General features: G+C 44.8%; 1 protein-coding gene and 2 long non-coding RNA genes across 3 annotated transcripts; all 3 read right to left on the bottom strand.

Annotated features, from left to right (window-relative positions):
- Positions 1 to 5,658: 5,658 nt before the first annotated feature.
- LOC135376492 (uncharacterized) lies at positions 5,659 to 17,242 on the bottom strand. Its single transcript, XM_064609002.1, has 8 exons — positions 17,149 to 17,242; positions 16,703 to 16,919; positions 13,115 to 13,312; positions 12,763 to 12,924; positions 8,806 to 8,925; positions 7,172 to 7,383; positions 6,835 to 6,994; positions 5,659 to 6,059 (listed from the first exon to the last, which is right to left on the bottom strand). The coding sequence occupies exons 2-8, from the start codon at positions 16,713 to 16,715 to the stop codon at positions 5,947 to 5,949; spliced, it is 978 nt and encodes a 325-aa protein (XP_064465072.1). The 5' UTR covers positions 16,716 to 16,919; positions 17,149 to 17,242; the 3' UTR covers positions 5,659 to 5,946.
- LOC135376488 (uncharacterized) lies at positions 9,355 to 10,143 on the bottom strand. Its single transcript, XR_010417708.1, has 3 exons — positions 10,067 to 10,143; positions 9,872 to 9,997; positions 9,355 to 9,506 (listed from the first exon to the last, which is right to left on the bottom strand). It is a non-coding gene; the product is annotated as an uncharacterized LOC135376488 (long non-coding RNA).
- Positions 17,243 to 22,598: 5,356 nt separating the features above from the next.
- On the bottom strand, positions 22,599 to 27,120 carry LOC135376490 (uncharacterized). The gene is made up of 4 exons (XR_010417710.1): positions 27,027 to 27,120; positions 26,581 to 26,797; positions 22,994 to 23,191; positions 22,599 to 22,803 (listed from the first exon to the last, which is right to left on the bottom strand). It is a non-coding gene; the product is annotated as an uncharacterized LOC135376490 (long non-coding RNA).
- Between the last annotated feature and the right edge of the window lie 739 nt (positions 27,121 to 27,859).

A 27,859-nucleotide genomic window follows, 5' to 3' on the forward strand; every position in this document is an offset into this window, starting at 1 on the left:
GGTCCTCTCAATGCGGACGGCTTCGTCCAGAAAAGCGTCGGTCGTGGCGGGTGGATCCCGGGACAGGGCGCGAAAAATTTCTTCTTTTACGCCCCTCATGAGTCGCTGAACCTGCTTCTCCTCGGATGCTTTGGTGTCAGCTCGCCGGAAGAGCCGCAACACATCTTTGACGAAGCCTGTAACGTTTTCGTTTGGCAGCTGGATCCGTCTCTGGAGCAGATGTTCAGCGCGTTCAGCTCGTTCAGCTCGTTGTTGAAAAGCGAACGCCTCGCGGAGTTTGCTTTTGAAGACGTCCCAGGACGTGAGCGAAGTCTCCCGGTTCTCGAACCATGTCTTCGCGGTGCCCTCCAGGGAGAAATAGACGTTGACGAGCTTCTGGTCGTCACTCCAGTTGTTGAACTTGGCGATCCGCTCATAGTGGTCGACCCAATCGTCCACGTCGTCGTAATACTCCCCGCTGCATGTCTTCGGCGACCGTGCAGGGGCTATGGGCGTGGCAACAGGTTGCGCCACTTGGGTACTGGTCTCCGCAGTCATCTTCTTCTTGCGTTTAGGGGGTTCTAATGGACCGAATTCTGCACGCAGACCAAGCTGTCTTCTGCTTTGTCGCAGTTGGCTTTCCAGGCAGTTGGACAAGGAATACCCTGCATCTCCACCAGAAATGTCACGAAGCGAAATGGGTCGGCGAGTCGTCGAATAAACAGCGAACGGTTTATTAGACTACTTGGTAGCAAAACACAAGAGTGATCGCTCTCTGAACACAACTGAGTCCAAAGAATGAATGCTCCAGCTTGGAGCGCACTCAGCATTTAAGCGTCGCGCCGAAAAGTCTAGAAACAGCACGTGCGTTTGCCAGAGAGCAGGCGATGTGTCTGGAAGCTTCTTGCTTCTTCTTCAGCATGCGCCAGGATGAGATGTACCGTTTCGTGCCTGCCCTGGAAGTTTCGCGATGATGATTCTTTGCAATACCAGTCAAGTCAATACTAGTCAAGTAGGAATTTCCAACAGGGTTAGCTCGATTAGTGTGAAGACGCGGTCCATAACTTCCGGTGGACGGGGCCAGTCTTGGTGAAGCTCAGCCGTCAAACTGTGGACAAAACTGCGGTGTAGCCGTGCCGTCGAGGCAGCCGCCGGTGTCGTTAATACCACACAAAAGTCGCTAGCGTGTTGTCGCCTACACCCTTAACGATAGCCAAGGCCGCGAGAGGATTCTTTTGAGGTGGCGCCTCCTTCAGAGATCGGATTGTCCGCCAGATCTTCGTGGCCGGGTCAAACGGCGAAAAGTGGTGACAAAACTTACGCCAATGCTTCCTGTCCTCTTTCTTAAGTTCTTGTGTTACATTAGCTTTCATCCGGCGGTATTCCACAATGTCCGTAAGTCGCTCTGTCCGACGAGCCGTTCTTTCTGCTCGGCGACATAATTCTCTAAGGTGGTTAATTGCTGGAGAATGAACGACATGTCCTGTTACCCTTTTAGACAATGAATCAGGACAGAGTGATCCTCTACCCCCCCCCCCCCCCAGGATTTGTCCTGCGATGCCTGTGGGGCTCCGTCCTCGTTTCAAGTTTCCCTAAGTTTCAAGAGCACTATGCTGCGGCACATAACATCAAAATCCCTTGGAAATGTTACATCTGTAACGAGGGAGTCTTCAACCTTGTCCGCTCGATATCTTCACACATGACGAAATGTGGTTGAAGACGACCCGCTGCCACGCAGCCAGCGGCAGCCAATGCGGCGCCTACTACAAACTCAGATAGGCTGGCGGCGTCGGCCCCCCTAAAGGACCAATCTGAGAGGGTAGGAATCCAGGGAAGCAATGTTGCCTGAACACAGGAAATAATTTAACGTGGCAAATGGACCGTTTTCGAACTTCGTGCTCTGGCTAATTTAGAGGTGACCTTGATCAACCATGCTTTTATCAATCAAGAACTCGCCAAACGATTCACATCAAGGTCCCTCATGAGCATTCGAATGCAATGGCACCAGGACAGATACAAAAAGATCCTCCAGGGGGCTTCAAAAGCATCCAGCAGTGCAAAAGCAAAAGCATTCAAAAGCTACGGCACGCACGGTAACACTGGCCCCTACTCCAATGAATGGACAGGGTTCCGACGGAGGAACTACGAACCCTCGTAAACAAAGAGATTTGGCCGAGGCAGACCACACTTAGGGACGACACAAACATGTAAGCCTCATACGCCCGGAAATCAATGAATGCAACAACTCAGGGAAAAGAGGCGCTGACGCCAGGAATCGAACCTGGCGTCAGGGCCTCTTTTCCGTTAGTTGTTGCATTCATACGAACCCTCCTCCCGACACGATGGCGCCTTCTAATCTAACAACGCCTGCGGTCGAAGAAGATGGAGAACTGGAGAAGACAACTCACGAGAGGCCTTCGTCTGTGACAGCCACAACCCGAACTATTGATGAAAATGAAGAGCGATCTCCTGAGAGAGCCCCGGAGGGCGCTGCTACTGCGGGGGGGGGGGGGGGGGGGGGCTCGGGCGTGCCCGGTGACGCCTCAGACCCCATGGATGCCTCCGTCTTATCAGCACAACTACTGAAGCCTACGGCCTGAACGCCAATACTTCGCAATCTACCGAGCCAGATCAGGACTACAACTCCTGTGATTCTTATGAAATTTCGCAGCTCGCCGAGCTGCTGGCGGCGGTTGGACCTAGTCCACCTCAACCAAACTGGGTCGTCGACCCCTCTGGCTCGAGGGGTTCGTCTACGGACACCTCTCATACGATTTCAGCGTTCTCTACGGAGGCAGTGACAACTCGCCCGGCATTACAAATAGCGGTTGGCGATACTGGAATGGCCACCGGTGTTGACGGGGGATCTGTGGGGGAGACGGCTCCGGGTTTGGCCGGGCCTGCGGTTTCCGCGGCGGCAGGGGTGCCTCCACAGGTCACTGCTCTCAACGTGCCCATAACTCAGGGGATCTCCAGCATAACAAACGACTTTTTCGAAGCTGGAATCAGGGATGCCTCGTTGGCGAAATGACTCTTCACCAGTCCTCTATCTATGTCTGACCTAAAGCGGATATTCCAACACTTCGGCGTTGAGCTGGAAGCGAAGAGGTCCCGGGGCGGCCCTCCCAGTCAAAAATGATCGAATCAAGAAGGCAGTCAATAGGAAAGAAAGAAAAAGGACTCGGTTCGACGAGCACCAACCCAGACAACACAGTGACGTCCAGTGGATGTCCATGCGGGAAATGTGGGATATCCACGGGATATCCCGCCATGTCCCGCGGAGATCCATGGAACAGAAGACCGTCCACCAGAAGACGTCCCACGGCAATCCTATGGACTTCGTGTGGGACATGTCACGGACATGATATGGACCTGCCGGGATATGCGTACTATACCGCAGGTGTTCGGCACCCTTCAACATCTTTGCATTGAAGCGTGGCTATATGGTTTCCTGATTGTGGGAAATGAGACATTATCACGCAACACGGTTGCTTAATTCAAATTGTCATGACTTTTTTATTGCAAATAGTAGATGTAGTATGTAACATACACAATATGACTAGAAGCACTAATAAAACATACTTAATTAATTAAAGTGAAAACTTGTACTGTGAGGATGGGAGCTTGCACAGCTTGCCAATTCACCAAGCCATTTAACCCACTTACACAAATGACAATTGCAAGCTGAAGTACATAACATAAAACCAGAATCCTTACGTATTTACATATTCGCTCTAGTTAAGTATAAGCCGCGTTATGCTTTATATAGGTTTGAAAAATATCACATCAATGAGCATAGCATCTAGTGCGCCATGAGCATTTTACACATAAAAACAACTGAAAACTAACACGGAAAACTATAACCCTTACGAACAACTGCTGCATGAAACAACTACACATGAGTCCTTGCATTAGAAATGATGAATATCCGAAACTGTGGAAGAACATTGAATGGAAAGTTTAAAGCAAAAAGATGTTGGTTAAAAATGCTTTGTAAACATGAAATGATCAAGCTAATGCAATCTCAATCATGGTCAGCTGATGCAGAAAAAAAAAAACTAAAGTAAACAGCAAGGAAGAAGTCAAAAGTCCAATGTTGAAACTTGTATTATAAATGATTACTTCCCCTTTAACAAAGGGCACCAAAATTAAATGGTTGAAGCAAACAGTCGTTTGCAGAAAAGTAAATGTTTAAAAAAATATGGCATGAACTAGGTGGTGCTAGTTCAACCATAGTAAGCTGGAATACAAAAACAGCTGCAGCAAAAAACCAGAAGTTTCACATGACTGTTCCTAGCACTATAACTATGTGTTCAAAGCAAAAGATCAGAAGCGACATTTTGGGGTACATTATTATTCCCACAAAAATTAGTGTTTTCCAAACGGGAAATACTTTTACTTTTGGTCAAGGTGACATTGCATAACTACGAAACGCATGGAATGCTGTAACGTATAAAAAGAGAACAGTTTTCCAGGTATTCACCCTGCTATTACATGTAAGAGTGGCCGTGAAGTTTTACTTGAGATTCAAAGGCGACTGAAAAGCATGGTAGCTTCACACGTAGCACCATGGTGACGAAAAAGCAACGCGATGTTCCCTTACCATAACTTAAAAACTAAAATTTTACAATAGAGTGTTGGTTATAGTTAAGCATAATGAAGGCATGCCAACAGGAACACTAGAATAGACAAGCACGCACATACGCCATTCAACTTTAACCGACATGTGTTAGCCTATGTCTCTCCCAAGCTCTTTCAAAAAGATTACTTCACTTGGAATCAGGAATAGTGAGTGGTGGCTAACGGTATTCACAGCCACATCAACACGGAAGAGCGTAATGTCCTCCCTTCTGCATCGTGTCACAGAAGGGGTTATTCTGTTTTGGGATGGCTGCGAGTAACATTAGCCACTATACAGGGTGTTTCACCTAAAGTGATAAAAAAGTTCTAACTTGCGACGTACTCGCCGGAGGATTGTGGGACTTTTTGCAATTACCTTCTGGAAACCTTTGCTGGCATTTAGGAAGGCTTTGGACAATTTTTAATTGTGCAACTTTTTGTTCAATTGAACTTTGAAAATTGCTAGAGAACCTCACTTTTTTTAATAGAAATATGAAGTCCTCCATGGGTAACCACATACACAACAAAAACTATGCACAGTATCGCAACAGATATAGTCTAAGAAAATTATTCCGCTTTAGCCCCACATGCTCCATTGCCACAAAGAAGAACGTACGGGAGATGCGGGGAGAGGAGGAAGGGTTCCCGCCTCTTGCTTTATTATTATTTCCCACGCTTTGACCTTGACGGTGGTGACAAGGAAAAACAAATGAAGGAGGGGACACTTCCTCCTTGAGGCACACATTCCTATGAGAAAATCATGCAGGCAGGGCTGAAGCCTCATTTTTACTAATTTTTTTCGAGTATTTCTGTTGCGATATTGTGAACAGTTTTTGCTGGGTATGCGGTGATCCGTGGAGGAGTTCATATTTCTGTAAAAAAAAGTTTCGCTTGGCAATTTTCATACTTAAATTGACAAAATAAATTTCGCGCAATTAAAAATTGGCCAAAGACTTCCTTAATGATGGCAAAAGTTTCCACAAGGTAATTGCCGAAAGTCCCACAATCCTCTGGCAAGTACATCGCTAGTTAGAATTTTTGATGACTTTTGGTGAAACACCCTGTATAGGCCTACTTCCCTGTGAAAGTCATCTTTTGAAAGAACTCAGGAAAGACATTGCCTAAGTTACCCACATTAAGCTGTTCGTGCGTGCTTGTCCGTCCTAGTGTTACACTCTGCATTCTTTCATCATTGTCACCCCTTGAAGCATTTTGTAGTTGTACAAAACCAGCATGACTGATGCATCAAGACAGTTAAGACACTGTAAAGTCATTCCATATTTGCACACAAGAAAACTGTACATAGCTGCCACCTTTTGCCCTTATTTAGTCCTTCCACTCTTTCGCTTATTTACACGCCCTGTCGTGGCGCTCTTTGGCGTGCCTCAGCCACGATTTTATGTTGTGCTCCACTTCGCTGCGTGTGGCGTTCTTCAGCAGCCGCTTGGACATCACGATGCCTAGAAGAATTATGACACATCTGTTAGAAAAATGCCATGTCACTAGGGCATGTACTATTGAACCTGAGTACAGTCAAATTTTCTAGCAAACACATTACCTGATACTTACCGCAAATTCGGTGCAAAATATAGCTAGGCCTGACTTTTTCGGGTTATATTTCTTAGCAAATTCAGGGATAAAAATTATAACTTTCTTCAAAAATTCAGCACGTGACTAAACCCAGATTGCGTTTAATCGTGTTGAGTCAGGTGTTGACTTTCAGTTTAGTCGTCATGATGTTTTTATTTTGATGCTCTTCATAATCATGCTTATGTGTTTACAATAATGTTTTCTTTCGCTGTTTTTCTTCGGTTATTGGGAATTTGGGACCCCCTGGTCCAGCAGTACCCGATAGTCGCTCATTTGCTTCAGGGCGTATTGAGCGTAATCAGGTATATATAATTGTAAAAAGCCAGGGCTTACACATAACCCAGAAAAGTCAGATCCTACGCATCATGCACACAAAAGCATAAACATAATTTTTATACTTACTGCATAATGCATGTCAAAGAAGGTTACACAAGACTGATTAGTGACAACAGGCAGACACTGTTTTCCTTATTGTGTCTTTACATGCAGTATTCTATTACTGTTACTCATACATAATTTTACGTATTCTGCTAGAGTAGGTGGATTTCTCAGTACTTCACCGCAATGTTACAACTTAGTATACTGCGCGAACTCTGATTGTATCTAGAAGAAACAGCAGTTATGGAGCACAGGGGGAAAACTCACGGAATATGGCGTTGCAGCACAAAAGGTCGCAGAATTTCATTTTCCCTTTTCCGCCTTGCCAACTGAATGATGTTGCCACCTCATCAGTCATCAGAGCACGAAGAATTCTTTGAGTTGCGTCCCTCGTGTTTGTCCCTCCGTACTTCTGAAGCATTGCCACCTGAATGAAGTCACCTGGTGATTATGCATGAACTTTGTACTCATTAGCAATTAGCACTAGTGCGATGAGAATGGAAATTAGCGACCGTTAGAAATGGTGACAAGGAGCTGCTGATCGAAGCTGTATTACAACAGTTATGATAGTGATTCGGTCAACGCAACTGCAAACAGGACACACCATTTTTTGCATCTCGCTTTCCTCATTGGGGGAACTGTCAACATCCAGGAACCGCTCAAGCACTGCATAAGGCTTAGTGTCATCACTCTCCTCAGTGGCCATTTGTGATGTGCGTTGTTGCAGGGCAGATGATATATCATTCAACTGTGTAGAGTGGTCTTCTTGGACGGCCCTTAGAGCATGGAGCAACCTCAGTACCTCGTTTTCAAAGGCTGCAAATGTATGGTGGGCATATGTAAGAGAAATACACTGCCTGAAAAAGGGCATTACGACATATATCCAGAAAGCCTGCCTTAAAAAAAAACACCTTGTTATGTGAGATATCTTCCTACCCCAATGTGAGCAACGTTTCAATGGACTGAAAGCAAAATGTAATTATGTGACTGTACAGTTTTGCCTTAGTGAATGCACTAAAATGTAATCTTCCAAATTCCATACATTTTATAAGTTTAACTTGTAGTGTTCATGCTGATTACCTGCAACCACAGGTGTTACCATGGGAATACACTAAGGACTCTATGCATGGGGGAGGAGGCTATTCAAACGTGAAGGAAAGAACGTCAGGTTCAGGTAATAACTAGAGCTGTGCGAATCAGATTTACAAAAGTCAGCAGATTGCAAATTCGATATGAATAATCTCTGTAGAGTGTAAATCAGATTCAACAATTTGCAAATGCTCCTGCCCTAATAATTCCAATATCTTAGATTAAAAGATCTCCTAAAGTTGTGCATGTCAGATGGGGTATTGCCACTCATGGATACAAGAAGGGGGATGAAAAAGATTGCTTGTTGTGCAAGAGTTGCAAGAATTCCTTTGGCATATCTGTCATGGGAGATACTTCACAGTGATCTCCTGTCATACAGTTGTATACTGCACTGCTGTGTGGTACAACACTGATACAAGTAAATGTGCGCATGAGTTAACTCTTTGATGATATCAGGTGAGGTAAACTTGCAATAATTCTGCTGAAGGTAGGTGCTACGCCTTATTTGAGTCATAGTCAGAGAGTATTTGAAGATTTCGAATACGAAAAACAGGATGTGAATACTCTTCATACCATACAAATCATGTCAGATGTTGAATTTGTATTTGGAAATTGGAATATTCGTGCAACTCTAACAATAGCTAATCACTCTAGCTGGTTTCAAAACCAGTTTCAAAACTGTTTGAATAGCCACACCCTCTCAGTGCTAGTCTTTCTCGCTTAGCAAGCTGATGTGTGAAATTCGATTCTTACAAACCAGTTATGTGCAGAGCGGACCTGCCAGGAATATGAATGGCGATGAGAGCTAATACATAATCGCGGCTGGAAATATCCATTGTAAGCACATCGGTAGCAAGGATACATAACTAATGACCAGAAAGAAAATTTTTCACACAAACATGCCTAGGGCGATAATAGGGCCACAGCAACTGTGTTACAGGGATTCCCATGCTGTAAGGACAATGTTATCACTCAAGTCAAACCACCTCTAGGCAGAAAGCTGGCTGTAGGAGAATTTGAGGCTTGCATGTAAGCATCAATCTGTGGCGTCGGTGGCACCTGTTGTGTATTCTGCAAGTAACTTCCACTCCGGTCTGAACAATCACAATTGTTGTTATCTTAATATCAGGTCAGGCTTTACTGTCATACCTCTTGGTAGCGTAGCAAAAGTGTGACGTACTGAAGGATCAAACTCCTGTCTCAAGTCTGTCGTGCCAAAATGCTGTGACCCAGACAAGCACAACTGAGATCCCTGAGTGCTATCACTTGCTGCATTGGAGACAAGCCTATGAGACACAGTGCTATATCTAAAATATCCTGCTACTGTACAACACCTCACAATACCTGAGATGCTCCTTGCGCTCCGTGCCGGGATACGTTTCGGTGGTACTCTTACACTGGCCTCCCTGTTGGACACTGAAAACGAGGCAGCGCTATAAAGACACGCTGCTGAGCTATGCTAGCAAAGACCAAAACTTCAATATATCATACATTATTGCAAGCGAGGATTTGCATATCAGCACCTTCCATGCAATGTTTTATGGCTGTAGGGGTAGTTCTTATACTTGTACCTCTATCCAGGCGATGCTGGGAATGACGAGCAGATGCATATGGTGTGCTACGTGCGTCACTGGGTAACTCTGGTACCGATATATATGCTGAGTGCTCATAAGCGCTACCAAAGGTTGTAGTGTCTGAAGTGTTGAATGAAGCGTATTAGCCCACACACTGATCATCCAATCAGAGTACTGTCTTACTATACAAAATTGCTCCACGACTTGGATGACACAGCTCAGTAGAATCTTCCTCCTCTGGCATTAGAACATCTTCAAGGTCTTCACTGGCAGGTCCTGAGAAAGAAACATTCAAGCTAGCTACTGGCTCTGCATTATATTACATTTCTGAATCTGTTTAGACGTATTGCTGAATCTAAGTATAGAGTAACATGGTATGGATGGTTCAAACATTCGTACTGAAAGCATTACAAACAGTTACCCCCCACCCCCTATATAGAGGTCATGTGCTGGGAAACTTCACTCATATTTTCGCGTGTAGTGCGTTTCCGCCTTGCTGCACAAACATGTATTTACCCCAAATCTAAACATTCAGGAACAACTAGACTTTGTGTAACGAAATAGACGGAGATAAAGAGACAAAAATTTCCATCCTGTTGCTATTCATGATGTCATATGTATTATGATAGTAGTCATCATACCTCTGTGAGTTACAGGAGAGACTGGGTAACTAGAAGAACGGTTCAGTGATTGACCACTAGGAGTTGAAGGCACGTGCACGGAATCGTGGTCTGTGTAGAAGGTGATGTTGCTGCCAGGGAGAGAGCCTGAAATGGTCCACGGGGTCACATATGTAAATAATATACTTATTTCAGCAACATACGTGAAATACATACCTTGAGAAGTTGCGATGCCAGAATTGCATGGATGGTTGCGGCTTTTCTGCTTCACACGCTTTGTAACCTCTCCCATGAATTTCAAGAAAGTAAGGACAAATTACTTATGCGTAGGGTTTGACCCTTTGCGTTATATGCAGTCATTGCCCATATTTACACACTGGATTGAAACTAGCAATAACTGTGCTTTTTAAACCATGTTTTCAACACACACACACACACAAGTGATCCAGAGGTGCCTATCGACCCCCCCCCCCCCCCCATATTTTATATGCATTTTTTTGGGTGCTTCCGTGTGACTCGGATAGCAACAAAACATTGCTCTTTTCTGGCGAACTTCAACTTTATGGGATGCAGAGCTCGTCGAATGCGCAGTTCTTACGGACGATGCTTAAACCTACGCTGTTTTGAGCAGACATTACGGCCCATAAAAGGGACAGAGTATGTTAGAAAGCATTGTATTTGATTGGTGACAGTCCATTTTACTGTATCAAAGCAAGTTTTACCATTGCGCTCGGGGCCAGACGGGCTAGACGCTTGTGGCATGCGCGAAATTTGCAAGCTACGTGCAAGTTCACAATTTTTTGCAGCGTAAAATTTAGAAATCTCTTCCTCAAATTTTTTGGCGGATAACCCCTGTGTTGTATTTTTAACAAAATGTGGATTCCCGCGGGTGCACTGTAAACCGCAGTAACAAATTGGAAAGTTGTGAAAATTTTACAAGATGCACATTTTTTAACGAAACATTTGGTGGGGGGGGGGGGTTGGGTAAGAAGCATGATCAACGTGCCATTGGATGCAACGTCTTCCTAGCAAGATATAGCAACAATGTCACAGAAGCACTTTTTGTTGAACTCAGATTACACTTTTTCAACTGAAGGTACTTGTATGCACTGAGGCGCAGCATAGTGAAGGAAAAACTGGCTGGCTAAGTCACAAAACAGAAGAAGGAAATAAAACACTAAGCAGTTGCATTATTGAACAGAAAATAACGATTGCACACACGAGTTTTCCTCGTTCAAGACCCGACGGTTGTGCAGTGAGCGCTCATCAATCTGTCAATCTTTTGCATCAATGAAACTTTTATCCTGCTCGTGGTGGAGATAGGGGTTCAATGCAGGCTTTATGGTACTCTTTGCTTGCTTTTAGACGTGTGTCATCCGGCACGCGTCAGTCGAGTTCTTGATATGGGTGGCATAAAAAAGATATTAACAGTGATCAAGTACTGGCTGCAAATAACACAAGCGGATAATGATTTCTCCAGTACATTCCTGGGGTGCGCCATTGTTCCTTTTATTTTTTGCATGCATGTGTTAGCACATTCCAGATCGCTAGCAGATCCATTTAGCTATCCACTGCTCTTGCCGGCTGAGCAGCTGTTATGAGCGATTTTTTCGCTTCATACTTCAACAGTTTAGATATACATTAAGAGAAAAACGTTTTCAGATAGGCTATTTCCGGGAATTTGTTGTGTACAACGCTTCACTGCATTGCTCAGGCCCAGCTCATCTAAAGTTTGTTTCACGGTCATCTTCCACATAGGGGACACTTATTTCAGAGAAACATCCCTCCTATGCAAGACGACAACGAAATAAACATAGACCTAGCCTGGATAATGCAGTGCCATACTTTTCTCCAGACTAGAAATGACCCGAAATAGCTTATTTGATATTGAAAGTTATGGCACCCATGACTGACAATTTTTTTTTCTTGTACGCACATCTGCACTGTCGGTGCACAAAACAAAACATCGTATATTGCAGATACTAAGTAAGGTTTATATATGTGCAAGGGGAGTGCACGCTACAAAGATGCTACTCTGTTTCCAATAGGAATGCACTAACACACACATGAAAAAACGAAAAAGGATGAACAAAAGGATGGCGCGCCACAGGAACTTACTGAGTGAAAGCATCCTCCACTTGTACTCAGTGCAGGTAATACTTCATTACTGTTCATGTCGTGCTTACTCTACTCATGTCAACGACCCGACTGGCGGATGCCACCACAGTCAAAAAGAACTATATTGTACCATAAAGCCGGAATGGACCCCTGTCTCCATGTCTTTCATTGTCTCGCACGAACCAGCACCCCGAGCTGGATAAAAGTTCCGTTGGGACACATGATGGTAAGGTTGTTGAGCGCTCACTGAGCAACCGTCGGGTCTCGAAGGAGGGAAAGATGTGTTTGTAATCGTTCCATAAAGTTAAATTTCTTTAGAATGAAACAATGTTCTGTTGCGTTCCGAGATCTCAGTTATCTCGCGACGTAAACCCCCAATTATTATTAATATGTTGCATTCTGAGCCCTCAGGAACAACCAAAAGAATTGAAATAAAATTCCAAGCGGGGTTTTGAGCGCCACCTCTGGATCATTAGGCGTGGAATGGCCCAGGAATAAAAGTTGCCAAACCAAGAACTCGGAGCTACTTCAACTACATTTTGACCTCAGCAGTTGCTGGTGTACAATGCTCAGTAAACAAGGTGTTTACTGTTAAAAGTGAACTGGGTCAATTCAGTTGTTGTTTCATCCTATTGTACTCGTGTGTCCTAAGTGTAACTTGGAACATGCCCACAGCAGATACTGAACAGAAGGTTGAGGTGCACAAGGGGCATGATCACTGCAATATTTTTGCAAGCATCAGCAGGCATCAGCAAAATGGGAGCGGTTGAATAACAGAGGTATAGATATCATACCTGGAGGAGGTGGCAATGTTGCTTGCCCACTGTCACTATCAGAGCTGCTGCTGTGTATCAGTCGAGACGGTTTCCTTCGCACACGTTTTGGCTCTGCATCCGACTGCAAGTCTGATGTCTGTTCAGCTGCAGGGAGCTTTTTCCTTGCATCTTCATAGGAGCCTATTTCCAAAATAAAATCATCACATTAGGTTGTCTTTCAGCTTGGGAAGCTCACACAGTTAACTCCTTGACGAGCTAGCGGTGGGAGAAATGCAGGACATGGGCTTGGTCCTTTTGGATGTGATACAAGCAGAAACGACATGAAGCTCGGACGCACACATGTGTAAAGAAACTTCGGACAGGCACTTACTAAATCCATCTAGCACACCGCACTCCACTCTTCTCCAGTCTTGCGCTGGTGTTTGTCCCTTGATTACCATAGTTCTCAGTTTGTTTGAATTCTTCTCAGGTGGCCACCAACAAAACATCCCGTCCACCCAGCTTGCATGTACCACAGCTACGTCGTTGTTTTCTCCAGGAAATTTCACGATGAGAAAGTTGTTTTTCCCTGCGCAGAATGTTCAATTACAACGTTGAATGAGAGACAGTAACGATTCACTGCATTACAAAAGCCAGACGTTTACAGAACGTGGTAGTGAATAGGAGATACACAGCTCAGTGCATCCAAGCTAAATGCGGAGGCATGCAAATTTTGATGGAAAAATATTCAAAAATCACACACTAAGCGATCAAAAGTACCATATTCATACTAGGATTTCTCGAAAATGCACAAACCTTTAGCAAGCAAATGATGGCAGTTCTGGTTGGTGGAGCTGATCAGAATAACAATCTGTGTTTGGGTTCTACAGGGTGTTCTCTTCTATCCGTTACAGATTTTCTTATTAAAAAGGTCTCAGAGCAGCGCTGATACCATTTTGCCAGGCGGGTTATATCACCTATTTATTTCTCAAAGTACATTCCTTACTTGGGACGTTAAAACAGCGACTATGTATTCGAATAAAGAATGACTACAATTCAACCATCTCAAATAAAAAAAACACCAAATTAATAATCTAATAAATTACTATTAGCTAATTAGTTGTGAAGTAGTTGCAAAAGCGTTCTGATGCTATGGCAGCCCAGCTGCAAAACCTGCCTGCATAAGTGTTCTCCACTGGTCTCACACCTTTTCATAAAGAAATCTGTAACAAAAAAAAAAAAGGAACAGTATGTGCTGCATTCCAAGAGGGTTCACAGTGACGCAAAAACATCCTGTAAGAGTGGCTGTCCATGGAGCTGTGGGAAAATAGCCCATTTTCCTTCATATGGAAGCATGACACATTTTCCTGCTACATCATCGAGTGCCAAGACGCATATACCGTTCTGCTCCCAAACCAGACAGACCTTCAAAGATGTAGAGGGGCAGGGAAACGTGTAAAGGTCAGTCACATGAAGAAACTTTCGTCCAATTATACATGGTTTCTTTGTCACAGAGTAGAAGGCAATGTTTTCAATCGCAACTACACTGCCGTCGAGTAGGATGCAGCAGTTGTCCCCACAGCTCTTTCGTAAAGTATATTTCTGGGGAATGACAACCTTTTTGTACTGCGGGCCTACACACAGTACTGAAAATGGTCCTATATTGTGCTCGAGGCTGAAGACCACTTCACTACCAGTTTTGGCACATATGGGAGACGGAACCTTTCTGTGTTCCATAACGCCCTTATACAGCTGCTCTAGCGGACGTTCCGGTTTCCTGAGATGTCGTTTGGCTTGCTGCATAAAGTTTTCAAAAGGAAAGGCACTCCACGAGTCTGTACGTGTCATGGTTCTCTACATCATCAGACAGGTGGAGCAGCCCACGAACATTATAAGAAACACGATCTTCACCATAGATCGACGTGTACGTTGTCACAAAGTACTGCATCAGCTCCCTTGCATACTCGAGATGCTTCTCCAGGTGTTTGGCACTTGCTAAGATGGTCATTGCACAATGTAACACCATGAAGTTTTGATACAGTTGGCTTGGAAGACTGGAATGAAGCACAACTGGCCCAGTGTAAAACAGGAACAGCCTCAACTCTGTTGCCTTCCAGGTGTCAAGTTCAACTAAGCTTCTCGGCTTCCTCATAAAATCAGAACCAACGTGGTGACGAAGGGATATGTGCTTATGTGACACCTCGAGGCACGTCCTCGAGCTTTGCCTGAACTGTGTCTTTGGACCAGAGAACCAAAGCTGGAGCAACTTCCGTAAAACACCCAAACACAGCAGGTGCATATAATCAAGGGGTATACTGGTGACGATATCAATAGCTAGCTTTGTTAGGATAGTCTCTCCAGTGTGATGTTCCCTCTGAGCAAAATTTCTGAAACTGTCATTTGTTCTCTGCTCACTCTGCGCGAAAGGAAAACACACCCTACTATTCTTGTATATGCCCTTGATAGTGCATTTCGTACAACTGTAAAATCCGCCATGGCTTTTCACACACAAGATATATGCCCTCGCAGGTGCATCACAGACAATGGCATTCACTATGACTTGTATCTGCTTGTTTTGAATTTGCACTCCAGTGCTAAGGATCTCTTGAAGCTCAGTTACAAATGGGCATAGGAAGATGTTCACATCTTGGGGCTTGCTCTTCCCATAAAAAGTGCAAACAAAGAAGGGAACCCCATCACCACAGTTCACAATCCTGCAAAGAATGGGCCAAAACTGGTCCCTGGTGCTTCTGCTCATTGGGAGTCCATCTATGTTGAAATGCAGAATGAGAGACTCTGGCAGTTGTATTACATTCTGCAGTGAATACTGCAGGCCGGATGAAAGTCCAAAGTGGCAATACTTTCCACTGCACATTTCAACTACTTGGGAGCTATGCCTAGGCGTTCGCAATAATGTTCGAGCACAGCTTGGAAGATAGGTATAACAGGGGTGCGTTCGTAGAAGCTTTAGCAGGGAGCGTCATGCGAAATGTGATGATTTAAGGTCCACTCCTGTAGCTTGGTACACAAGTCATCCGTGGAGCTGCCTCCAAATTCAGATTGTTCGTGAGGAAATATCTGTGAAGGCGATGCTGTGCGTGCGACTTCCTGTGTACTTGGAAGTTCACTCTGTCTGTTTTCACCACTAGTAGTACGCACCGGGTGCACAACGTATTGCAAGGGTACTTCAGCAAGGTGAGACAGTCTCTCGGTAATGTGAGCAGAATCTTGTATAACCACTTCAAGTGAGTGGTTCCCCCCTGATGTTGATGGGCCATCAGAGCCAGTCTGGGCACTACCGGTCGCTCTCACAAAACATGTCCCTTGCGTCGTAATCCTCTGGATACTTCTGGCAACTTCTCTCTCCACGCGGCGCACAAGCCGTCTCCGACTGTGTGTAGCATCTTTAAAGACCGCATAATGCGGTATAAATCGACAGTTCACTTAGACAATTACATATATAAGAATTCATTAATTGAAATAACAAACTTCACGTTTCTGCACCCAGCTGTTGTGGCAAAAGCGGTGGGAAAATATATTAACTATAAGAAAAAGGCAAGGAACAGACAGTTGACAATATACTAGGAACAAACTTCCACTTGGATGCCTCACGATTTTCATAATGCGACAGGAGCGAATGACGTAAAACGAGGAAATGGCATAGACAGTTGCTATCCAGATGCTTTTCAATCAAAATTGTATATCACTGTCAAGAGATAGGCTGACATAGGCGAATGAGATTAGCAAACAGCTTCAGTAATTTACAGAAACAGCTACCGGTAAACGGCTGCCCGATAGACTGACTCGGTCATGTTTTCAAAGGAATTACCCCACATGTTTGGAACGTTTTTAAATGAGTAGAGACAATAACCTCTTGTAGGTTGTATATATATGCTGTGACATCACACAACAAGCACTATGTATCACGACCTTTTCCTGCCATTCTTCGCGACATTCTCGAAATAATGGGGTGACATACCTTTCGAAGTCATGGTCACTCAAAGTGAACGCCGGCACTTGGTGAACGCTCCCCAGGCGAAAATCTGGACTGGTCCCAGAATGGTTCCAGTTGAATCTGGACTGGGTCCAGTTGGATGTTTGATGGTCCCGGAATGGTTCCAGTTGAATGTGGAAGGTCCCAGCTGGATTCCCAAGTGGGGTGGCTGGTTCCACTTTGGTGACATCAGTGGTACACTCTAAACCAGGTAACGCATATGTAACGGTTAAGTACCGCTTGGCCAAGAGGTACATTTTTTTTAAAAATGTACCTCTTAAATTTAAGAGGTACACGCGCCCTCACATGCGGTACATGCAACGGGTAGCGCGCAGCGATTTAGGCCTACCCGTCTGGGTGGTTCCCCCGTTCTACCATATATTAACAGCCGCAGGAAGCTACGCTGTACGATAAATATCACAAACAAATACCTTTATTCGAAAACTACATCCATTTCAGGGGTGATGCTTGTCCATCCCGAGCGTGGATTGTCATGACTCATGATGCACAAACGCCGAACACACGGGGCACAACGTATATGGATGAACGCTGACCACAGCGTCTCTCCTTCACTATTGCGGCTGCTCTGTGGTCACGCTTCTTGATCTTTTTCACAACTTTGGATTGCTGTTCTTCCCCAACTTCCGTTTCTTCCCCAGAACGTAACACCAACGACAGAAGATGATTGACTCACTCATTTACGACATCGCCTGGGTGTAACCTAGGAGAAAATACAATGCAAAAAAAATCCAACAACCGAAATAGCTTACCTGAAAAACATGTCTACTTGCTTGTGTAATCCAGCTATAAAGTGCAATGTAGGCTTCTCTAATTCACGCATCAACGCTCGTGTATGAAGCGCAAAGTTCGTTGTCTCCGTCAATCAGTCGTTGTGTCCAACCTGCCGGTGATCAGGATCACTGGGAATCAGAGCGAAGAGGAACGAAAATGCGTCGTGCGGACGAATAATTTCTTCATAGATATAATACGCACCTTAAATGACTCCAATCTTGAAAGCGTCGAACGAGTTTCTTCAAAGACCGTCGTCCTCGCTCCCCGACGTTTCAAAACAAACTGATTTGCCAGCGGTTGCACGAAACGCATTCTTCCCAAACGTGCGATCCCTCACGGTCACGGGTTCTAGTTATTGCACTTCTTTGATAGAATGATAGTGCTGATCCATTACGGCACTGCTGCATAAGGGAATTTATTGACTGGTATTCGGAATCACGCGAAGTATTTTTGCTGCGCATGGAGATCGTGGGAAGGCGTTCGAACTCATGCGTCGGAAACACACGGTACACATGAGGTACAGCTGGTGGACCGCGCTTAAGAGGTACCTAGCCGGTACGGATGGGTCTCGGAGCCCTTGTACCGCTTCAATTTCGCAGTGGTCGCAAACTGTACCTGCTGATTGAGGGCTGTACCTCATGTGTACCCCTTGGCCCAGGTGCGGGTCCTCTTTCATGCGGCACGTATCGGGTGCCGGATTTAGAGTGTACCACTCTGGTCTCAGATGGTTCCAGAAGTTCCAGCTGGAGCCTCACAGGTACCATTTTGTTCCCAGAATGGTCGCTGAGACTCCAAATTGGGCAGCTTCCCCCTTTGAGATTTCATCTTGTCCAAACGTGCCATGTTTTGTTTGATCTATTACTCTGATCTATTTTAGCAGATGTATGCTCTTTTTATTGCTGTTTATCCAGGTGCGCGCGTCTGCTATCAAATATATATGTTGTATTCCAGTAACTCCAATTCGTGCACATTCTCATCTGAGGTGAATATCATAACATATTAAGTACCAGAGAAATGTAAAAAAAATACTACTCAACAACAACAAAAATTAAGTTAAACACTAGAAGAAGCAAGACAACAACAACAAAAACAGAATACAACAACAAAAACAGAATATGTAATTGCAAAGGCTGATGCAATGTGAAGTGAAGACGCCACGACGCCACGGCAATTCAAACTTCAAACGGCGAGAGCCGAGAGAGAGAGGAGAGGGCGAGAGGCGAGAGTGGCAGGTGGCAGTTGGAAGTTGGTTGGAACTTGTACGCTTGTACTGCTTGCGACATACTTGTTTGATATCTCCAGCCCCCGTAAAAGCGGGTTACCGAACCAAGTTGCTGTGCTACCGTCGCGTTCACCTCACTTCCGTTCCCCTGGTGGCGACGGGGCTGCGCAGCGCCACCAGACGGGAGAGATGGCGATCCGATAACCGCGCGTCGTCTGCTAGCTCCAAATCCGTCGACGGGGCAGCGCTTTCCTCGGAATGCGGAGTGGAATGGAAATTGTAACCTGTTTCTTTTTGTTCCTGTTTATTGTTTTTGAAATATAAGTACACCGAGATTAGGCCACATTTGAGCAGCTCCTGGGGTCGTCAGGACTTTTTGTGAAAGGTGTCACAGTAATGCAAGGGACCACGGCTGCTCCGTGAAACTGGCACAAGCGAGGGATTACCTCATTTTATTTACTGGTGTTATGTGAAGCAAGCAAGCAAGCCTCGCTTGCTGGCTAGGATAAAAAAAGAAATAATAAATTTATACGAAGTGAGGAAAAGAAACGCTGTGGAGCACTGGGCCTCAGTAACGCGTTGGTGCCCCACCACTCTCAATCACTGCGCTCATTCGCCTGGGCAGGGAAGCGTAGAGGGCGGAACAACACCTTAGGAACAATCGAGAAAGTGTTGATAAGCTTATCAACACTTTCGTTCCCCATGTGTTATTCCTGTGGTGTACCGACCATTCATCCGTCCATGCATTCGCAGTCCGCATTCCGAGGAAAGCGCTGCCCCGGCGACGCATTTGGAGCTAGCAAACGACGCGCGATTATCGGATCGCCATCTCTCCCGTCTGGTGGCGCTGCGCAGTCCCGCCGCCACCAGGGGAACGGAAGTGAGGCGAAGGTGACGGTAGCACAGCAACGTGGTTCAGTAACCCGCTTTTACGGGGGCTGGAGATATCAAACAAGTATGTCGCAAGCAGTACGTTGTACGCGTCACAGCAAGTTGGTTTTGTCTTCAGTAGCCGTCGCAAGGATGGTGTATCTCCTGTGCAGTATTTACGTGTGTTTCAGTGCGCTTTGTAACACAATGCGATGACAATGGTTCCTGTGCAACACAATGTCGATTTCCCGGAAGAGTTTTGACGCCAAGAAGACGTAAACGGCCTAGGGGCAAGAACGCACTGTGAAACGCCAATCGGACTGCACGTCGCGAATGTTTGCAAGTATGAGTGATGACCGTGATAATAATAATAATAATAATAATAATAATAATTTTATTTCACCAATGACACTTGGTGGGGGGATGCAGACAAAAAGCTGCAAAAACTGCAGCTTGACGAGGTCTGACCCCCCTTTGTACACTCGACAGATAAAGCAATGACAAAACAGCAAACCAGACAATGCAAAGCGAACAGCAATGACAAATAGCAAACCAGATGAATCACGGAGTTAGACAATGGTAATGAACACAATGCATTAAGATGCATAAAACAAAAAAGCTATGGGAACACACGAAATAATATGACTATCCTAGTGAACATACATGGCCTTTATTGAGCGAATTGAAAGACAGCTGATGTTAATGTTGTTTTGGATATGGGAATTAATATGTCGTGGAAGATTATATGAAACCAACTGTGTGCCATAGTTAGTTCGTGCACACGGTGTGAAGTAGGGCTCAAGCGTAGTGAATAAGAGGTTAATCTCATGGTTAAATTGGCTAGGGCTAGAAAGATGTGATTATTTTGCTTTACTGAACTTGCATATGTAATGGACATACAGTACTTAGAGAGATCCATAATTCTGATTATGCTAAATTTCGCGAAGAGGGATCCTGTTGGATGTAAAAAGGGAACGTTTGCTATGTGACGAAGTACCTTCTTCTGACACAAAACTAACCTTTCAAGATTTGTTTACGTTGTGGTTCGCCAAACTAGGTGACAGTATGTGAGGTGAGGGTAAACCAGTGCGTTATAGGCCATAACTTTTGCCTTAGTTGGAAGGACGTTTCTGTGTCGACCTAGAATGCCGATCACGCGCGATATTTTGTTAGTGATGTAACCGACGTGCTTATCCCAGGACATCGTATCAGTGAACCAGACGCCCAGTGACTTCACCTCCTTGACAAAAGATATCGTGCTTGTACCGACAACAATAGATTCGGAACAGGAAGTAGCCTTATGCGGTGGGTGGAAAACAACAGCCTTGGTTTGAAGGCGGTTAATTATGAAATAATTTTTAGTAGACCAGGTGTAGAAGGTTGATAAGAAGTTGTTCATCTTTGTTGCTAAATCTGTGAGACACTTTCCTTGCAGGAATAGGGCGGTGTCATCAGCATAAGCTACTATCTTAATGTGGTTTGATAAGGCAAACATGTCATTCACATAGATAATGAAAAGCAGTGGCCCAAGAATGCTCCCTTGTGGTACACCGGTTGTGATGTGGTGTATTCCCGAACACTGCCCCTGAATATCAACAAACTGTTTGCGATGCTGAAGATAAGTGCGTATTAAATTTAATGGAACACCGCGGATACCGTAGTGCTCAAGCTTTAAGAAGAGAACACCGTGATTCAGTAAGTCGAAAGCCTTGGTGAAATCGATGAATAGACCGAGAGTAATGAGTTTTTCTTCGAACCCGGAAAGGATATATTCTTTCTGGGATAGAAGAGCTAGTTCTGCGGAGCGTTGCTTTCTAAATCCAAACTGAGAATCGGAAAGTATGGAGTTCTTTGTTAAAAATAATAAAAGACGGCTATGGATTAATTTCTCTAAACCCTTTGAAAACACTGGTAGGATTGATATGGGCCTATAGTTACTGAGAACATTAGGGTCCCCACCTTTATGTAAAACGACCACTTTTGCAATTTGCATGTCCTTCGGAAACACACCGGAATAAATTATTTCGTTAAAAATAAAAGCTAATTTTTTTTTCTTGTACGCACATCTGCACTGTCGGTGCACAAAACAAAACATCGTATATTGCAGATACTAAGTAAGGTTTATATATGTGCAAGGGGAGTGCACGCTACAAAGATGCTACTCTGTTTCCAATAGGAATGCACTAACACACACATGAAAAAACGAAAAAGGATGAACAAAAGGATGGCGCACCACAGGAACTTACTGAGTGAAAGCATCCTCCACTTGTACTCAGTGCAGGTAATACTTCATTACTGTTCATGTCGTGCTTACTCTACTCATGTCAACGACCCGACTGGCGGATGCCACCACAGTCAAAAAGAACTATATTGTACCATAAAGCCGGAATGGACCCCTGTCTCCATGTCTTTCATTATCTCGCACGAACCAGCACCCCGAGCTGGATAAAAGTTCCGTTGGGACACATGATGGTAAGGTTGTTGAGCGCTCACTGAGCAACCGTCGGGTCTCGAAGGAGGGAAAGATGTGTTTGTAATCGTTCCATAAAGTTAAATTTCTTTAGAATGAAACAATGTTCTGTTGCGTTCCGAGATCTCAGTTATCTCGCGACGTAAACCCCCAATTATTATTAATATGTTGCATTCTGAGCCCTCAGGAACAACCAAAAGAATTGAAATAAAATTCCAAGCGGGGTTTTGAGCGCCACCTCTGGATCATTAGGCGTGGAATGGCCCAGGAATAAAAGTTGCCAAACCAAGAACTCGGAGCTACTTCAACTACATTTTGACCTCAGCAGTTGCTGGTGTACAATGCTCAGTAAACAAGGTGTTTACTGTTAAAAGTGAACTGGGTCAATTCAGTTGTTGTTTCATCCTATTGTACTCGTGTGTCCTAAGTGTAACTTGGAACATGCCCACAGCAGATACTGAACAGAAGGTTGAGGTGCACAAGGGGCATGATCACTGCAATATTTTTGCAAGCATCAGCAGGCATCAGCAAAATGGGAGCGGTTGAATAACAGAGGTATAGATATCATACCTGGAGGAGGTGGCAATGTTGCTTGCCCACTGTCACTATCAGAGCTGCTGCTGTGTATCAGTCGAGACGGTTTCCTTCGCACACGTTTTGGCTCTGCATCCGACTGCAAGTCTGATGTCTGTTCAGCTGCAGGGAGCTTTTTCCTTGCATCTTCATAGGAGCCTATTTCCAAAATAAAATCATCACATTAGGTTGTCTTTCAGCTTGGGAAGCTCACACAGTTAACTCCTTGACGAGCTAGCGGTGGGAGAAATGCAGGACATGGGCTTGGTCCTTTTGGATGTGATACAAGCAGAAACGACATGAAGCTCGGACGCACACATGTGTAAAGAAACTTCGGACAGGCACTTACTAAATCCATCTAGCACACCGCACTCCACTCTTCTCCAGTCTTGCGCTGGTGTTTGTCCCTTGATTACCATAGTTCTCAGTTTGTTTGAATTCTTCTCAGGTGGCCACCAACAAAACATCCCGTCCACCCAGCTTGCATGTACCACAGCTACGTCGTTGTTTTCTCCAGGAAATTTCACGATGAGAAAGTTGTTTTTCCCTGCGCAGAATGTTCAATTACAACGTTGAATGAGAGACAGTAACGATTCACTGCATTACAAAAGCCAGACGTTTACAGAACGTGGTAGTGAATAGGAGATACACAGCTCAGTGCATCCAAGCTAAATGCGGAGGCATGCAAATTTTGATGGAAAAATATTCAAAAATCACACACTAAGCGATCAAAAGTACCATATTCATACTAGGATTTCTCGAAAATGCACAAACCTTTAGCAAGCAAATGATGGCAGTTCTGGTTGGTGGAGCTGATCAGAATAACAATCTGTGTTTGGGTTCTACAGGGTGTTCTCTTCTATCCGTTACAGATTTTCTTATTAAAAAGGTCTCAGAGCAGCGCTGATACCATTTTGCCAGGCGGGTTATATCACCTATTTATTTCTCAAAGTACATTCCTTACTTGGGACGTTAAAACAGCGACTATGTATTCGAATAAAGAATGACTACAATTCAACCATCTCAAATAAAAAAAACACCAAATTAATAATCTAATAAATTACTATTAGCTAATTAGTTGTGAAGTAGTTGCAAAAGCGTTCTGATGCTATGGCAGCCCAGCTGCAAAACCTGCCTGCATAAGTGTTCTCCACTGGTCTCACACCTTTTCATAAAGAAATCTGTAACAAAAAAAAAAAGGAACAGTATGTGCTGCATTCCAAGAGGGTTCACAGTGACGCAAAAACATCCTGTAAGAGTGGCTGTCCATGGAGCTGTGGGAAAATAGCCCATTTTCCTTCATATGGAAGCATGACACATTTTCCTGCTACATCATCGAGTGCCAAGACGCATATACCGTTCTGCTCCCAAACCAGACAGACCTTCAAAGATGTAGAGGGGCAGGGAAACGTGTAAAGGTCAGTCACATGAAGAAACTTTCGTCCAATTATACATGGTTTCTTTGTCACAGAGTAGAAGGCAATGTTTTCAATCGCAACTACACTGCCGTCGAGTAGGATGCAGCAGTTGTCCCCACAGCTCCTTCGTAAAGTATATTTCTGGGGAATGACAACCTTTTTGTACTGCGGGCCTACACACAGTACTGAAAATGGTCCTATATTGTGCTCGAGGCTGAAGACCACTTCACTACCAGTTTTGGCACATATGGGAGACGGAACCTTTCTGTGTTCCATAACGCCCTTATACAGCTGCTCTAGCGGACGTTCCGGTTTCCTGAGATGTCGTTTGGCTTGCTGCATAAAGTTTTCAAAAGGAAAGGCACTCCACGAGTCTGTACGTGTCATGGTTCTCTACATCATCAGACAGGTGGAGCAGCCCACGAACATTATAAGAAACACGATCTTCACCATAGATCGACGTGTACGTTGTCACAAAGTACTGCATCAGCTCCCTTGCATACTCGAGATGCTTCTCCAGGTGTTTGGCACTTGTTAAGATGGTCATTGCACAATGTAACACCATGAAGTTTTGATACAGTTGGCTTGGAAGACTGGAATGAAGCACAACTGGCCCAGTGTAAAACAGGAACAGCCTCAACTCTGTTGCCTTCCAGGTGTCAAGTTCAACTAAGCTTCTCGGCTTCCTCATAAAATCAGAACCAACGTGGTGACGAAGGGATATGTGCTTATGTGACACCTCGAGGCACGTCCTCGAGCTTTGCCTGAACTGTGTCTTTGGACCAGAGAACCAAAGCTGGAGCAACTTCCGTAAAACACCCAAACACAGCAGGTGCATATAATCAAGGGGTATACTGGTGACGATATCAATAGCTAGCTTTGTTAGGATAGTCTCTCCAGTGTGATGTTCCCTCTGAGCAAAATTTCTGAAACTGTCATTTGTTCTCTGCTCACTCTGCGCGAAAGGAAAACACACCCTACTATTCTTGTATATGCCCTTGATAGTGCATTTCGTACAACTGTAAAATCCGCCATGGCTTTTCACACACAAGATATATGCCCTCGCAGGTGCATCACAGACAATGGCATTCACTATGACTTGTATCTGCTTGTTTTGAATTTGCACTCCAGTGCTAAGGATCTCTTGAAGCTCAGTTACAAATGGGCATAGGAAGATGTTCACATCTTGGGGCTTGCTCTTCCCATAAAAAGTGCAAACAAAGAAGGGAACCCCATCACCACAGTTCACAATCCTGCAAAGAATGGGCCAAAACTGGTCCCTGGTGCTTCTGCTCATTGGGAGTCCATCTATGTTGAAATGCAGAATGAGAGACTCTGGCAGTTGTATTACATTCTGCAGTGAATACTGCAGGCCGGATGAAAGTCCAAAGTGGCAATACTTTCCACTGCACATTTCAACTACTTGGGAGCTATGCCTAGGCGTTCGCAATAATGTTCGAGCACAGCTTGGAAGATAGGTATAACAGGGGTGCGTTCGTAGAAGCTTTAGCAGGGAGCGTCATGCGAAATGTGATGATTTAAGGTCCACTCCTGTAGCTTGGTACACAAGTCATCCGTGGAGCTGCCTCCAAATTCAGATTGTTCGTGAGGAAATATCTGTGAAGGCGATGCTGTGCGTGCGACTTCCTGTGTACTTGGAAGTTCACTCTGTCTGTTTTCACCACTAGTAGTACGCACCGGGTGCACAACGTATTGCAAGGGTACTTCAGCAAGGTGAGACAGTCTCTCGGTAATGTGAGCAGAATCTTGTATAACCACTTCAAGTGAGTGGTTCCCCCCTGATGTTGATGGGCCATCAGAGCCAGTCTGGGCACTACCGGTCGCTCTCACAAAACATGTCCCTTGCGTCGTAATCCTCTGGATACTTCTGGCAACTTCTCTCTCCACGCGGCGCACAAGCCGTCTCCGACTGTGTGTAGCATCTTTAAAGACCGCATAATGCGGTATAAATCGACAGTTCACTTAGACAATTACATATATAAGAATTCATTAATTGAAATAACAAACTTCACGTTTCTGCACCCAGCTGTTGTGGCAAAAGCGGTGGGAAAATATATTAACTATAAGAAAAAGGCAAGGAACAGACAGTTGACAATATACTAGGAACAAACTTCCACTTGGATGCCTCACGATTTTCATAATGCGACAGGAGCGAATGACGTAAAACGAGGAAATGGCATAGACAGTTGCTATCCAGATGCTTTTCAATCAAAATTGTATATCACTGTCAAGAGATAGGCTGACATAGGCGAATGAGATTAGCAAACAGCTTCAGTAATTTACAGAAACAGCTACCGGTAAACGGCTGCCCGATAGACTGACTCGGTCATGTTTTCAAAGGAATTACCCCACATGTTTGGAACGTTTTTAAATGAGTAGAGACAATAACCTCTTGTAGGTTGTATATATATGCTGTGACATCACACAACAAGCACTATGTATCACGACCTTTTCCTGCCATTCTTCGCGACATTCTCGAAATAATGGGGTGACATACCTTTCGAAGTCATGGTCACTCAAAGTGAACGCCGGCACTTGGTGAACGCTCCCCAGGCGAAAATCTGGACTGGTCCCAGAATGGTTCCAGTTGAATCTGGACTGGGTCCAGTTGGATGTTTGATGGTCCCGGAATGGTTCCAGTTGAATGTGGAAGGTCCCAGCTGGATTCCCAAGTGGGGTGGCTGGTTCCACTTTGGTGACATCAGTGGTACACTCTAAACCAGGTAACGCATATGTAACGGTTAAGTACCGCTTGGCCAAGAGGTACATTTTTTTTAAAAATGTACCTCTTAAATTTAAGAGGTACACGCGCCCTCACATGCGGTACATGCAACGGGTAGCGCGCAGCGATTTAGGCCTACCCGTCTGGGTGGTTCCCCCGTTCTACCATATATTAACAGCCGCAGGAAGCTACGCTGTACGATAAATATCACAAACAAATACCTTTATTCGAAAACTACATCCATTTCAGGGGTGATGCTTGTCCATCCCGAGCGTGGATTGTCATGACTCATGATGCACAAACGCCGAACACACGGGGCACAACGTATATGGATGAACGCTGACCACAGCGTCTCTCCTTCACTATTGCGGCTGCTCTGTGGTCACGCTTCTTGATCTTTTTCACAACTTTGGATTGCTGTTCTTCCCCAACTTCCGTTTCTTCCCCAGAACGTAACACCAACGACAGAAGATGATTGACTCACTCATTTACGACATCGCCTGGGTGTAACCTAGGAGAAAATACAATGCAAAAAAAATCCAACAACCGAAATAGCTTACCTGAAAAACATGTCTACTTGCTTGTGTAATCCAGCTATAAAGTGCAATGTAGGCTTCTCTAATTCACGCATCAACGCTCGTGTATGAAGCGCAAAGTTCGTTGTCTCCGTCAATCAGTCGTTGTGTCCAACCTGCCGGTGATCAGGATCACTGGGAATCAGAGCGAAGAGGAACGAAAATGCGTCGTGCGGACGAATAATTTCTTCATAGATATAATACGCACCTTAAATGACTCCAATCTTGAAAGCGTCGAACGAGTTTCTTCAAAGACCGTCGTCCTCGCTCCCCGACGTTTCAAAACAAACTGATTTGCCAGCGGTTGCACGAAACGCATTCTTCCCAAACGTGCGATCCCTCACGGTCACGGGTTCTAGTTATTGCACTTCTTTGATAGAATGATAGTGCTGATCCATTACGGCACTGCTGCATAAGGGAATTTATTGACTGGTATTCGGAATCACGCGAAGTATTTTTGCTGCGCATGGAGATCGTGG

This window comes from Ornithodoros turicata, unplaced genomic scaffold (assembly GCF_037126465.1).
Source record: "Ornithodoros turicata isolate Travis unplaced genomic scaffold, ASM3712646v1 ctg00001127.1, whole genome shotgun sequence".
Lineage (NCBI taxonomy): Eukaryota > Metazoa > Arthropoda > Arachnida > Ixodida > Argasidae > Ornithodoros > Ornithodoros turicata.

Bases quoted from the DNA above. Each gene is read 5' to 3' on its own strand.
- LOC135376492 (XM_064609002.1), bottom strand. The intron at 8,926-12,762 runs GTATGATATCTA...TCTCCAATGCAG, and splicing joins AACATTGCCACCTCCTCCAG to CAAGTGATAGCACTCAGGGA. The intron at 7,384-8,805 runs GTATGACAGTAA...ATACATTTGCAG, and splicing joins TTTTGCTACGCTACCAAGAG to CCTTTGAAAACGAGGTACTG.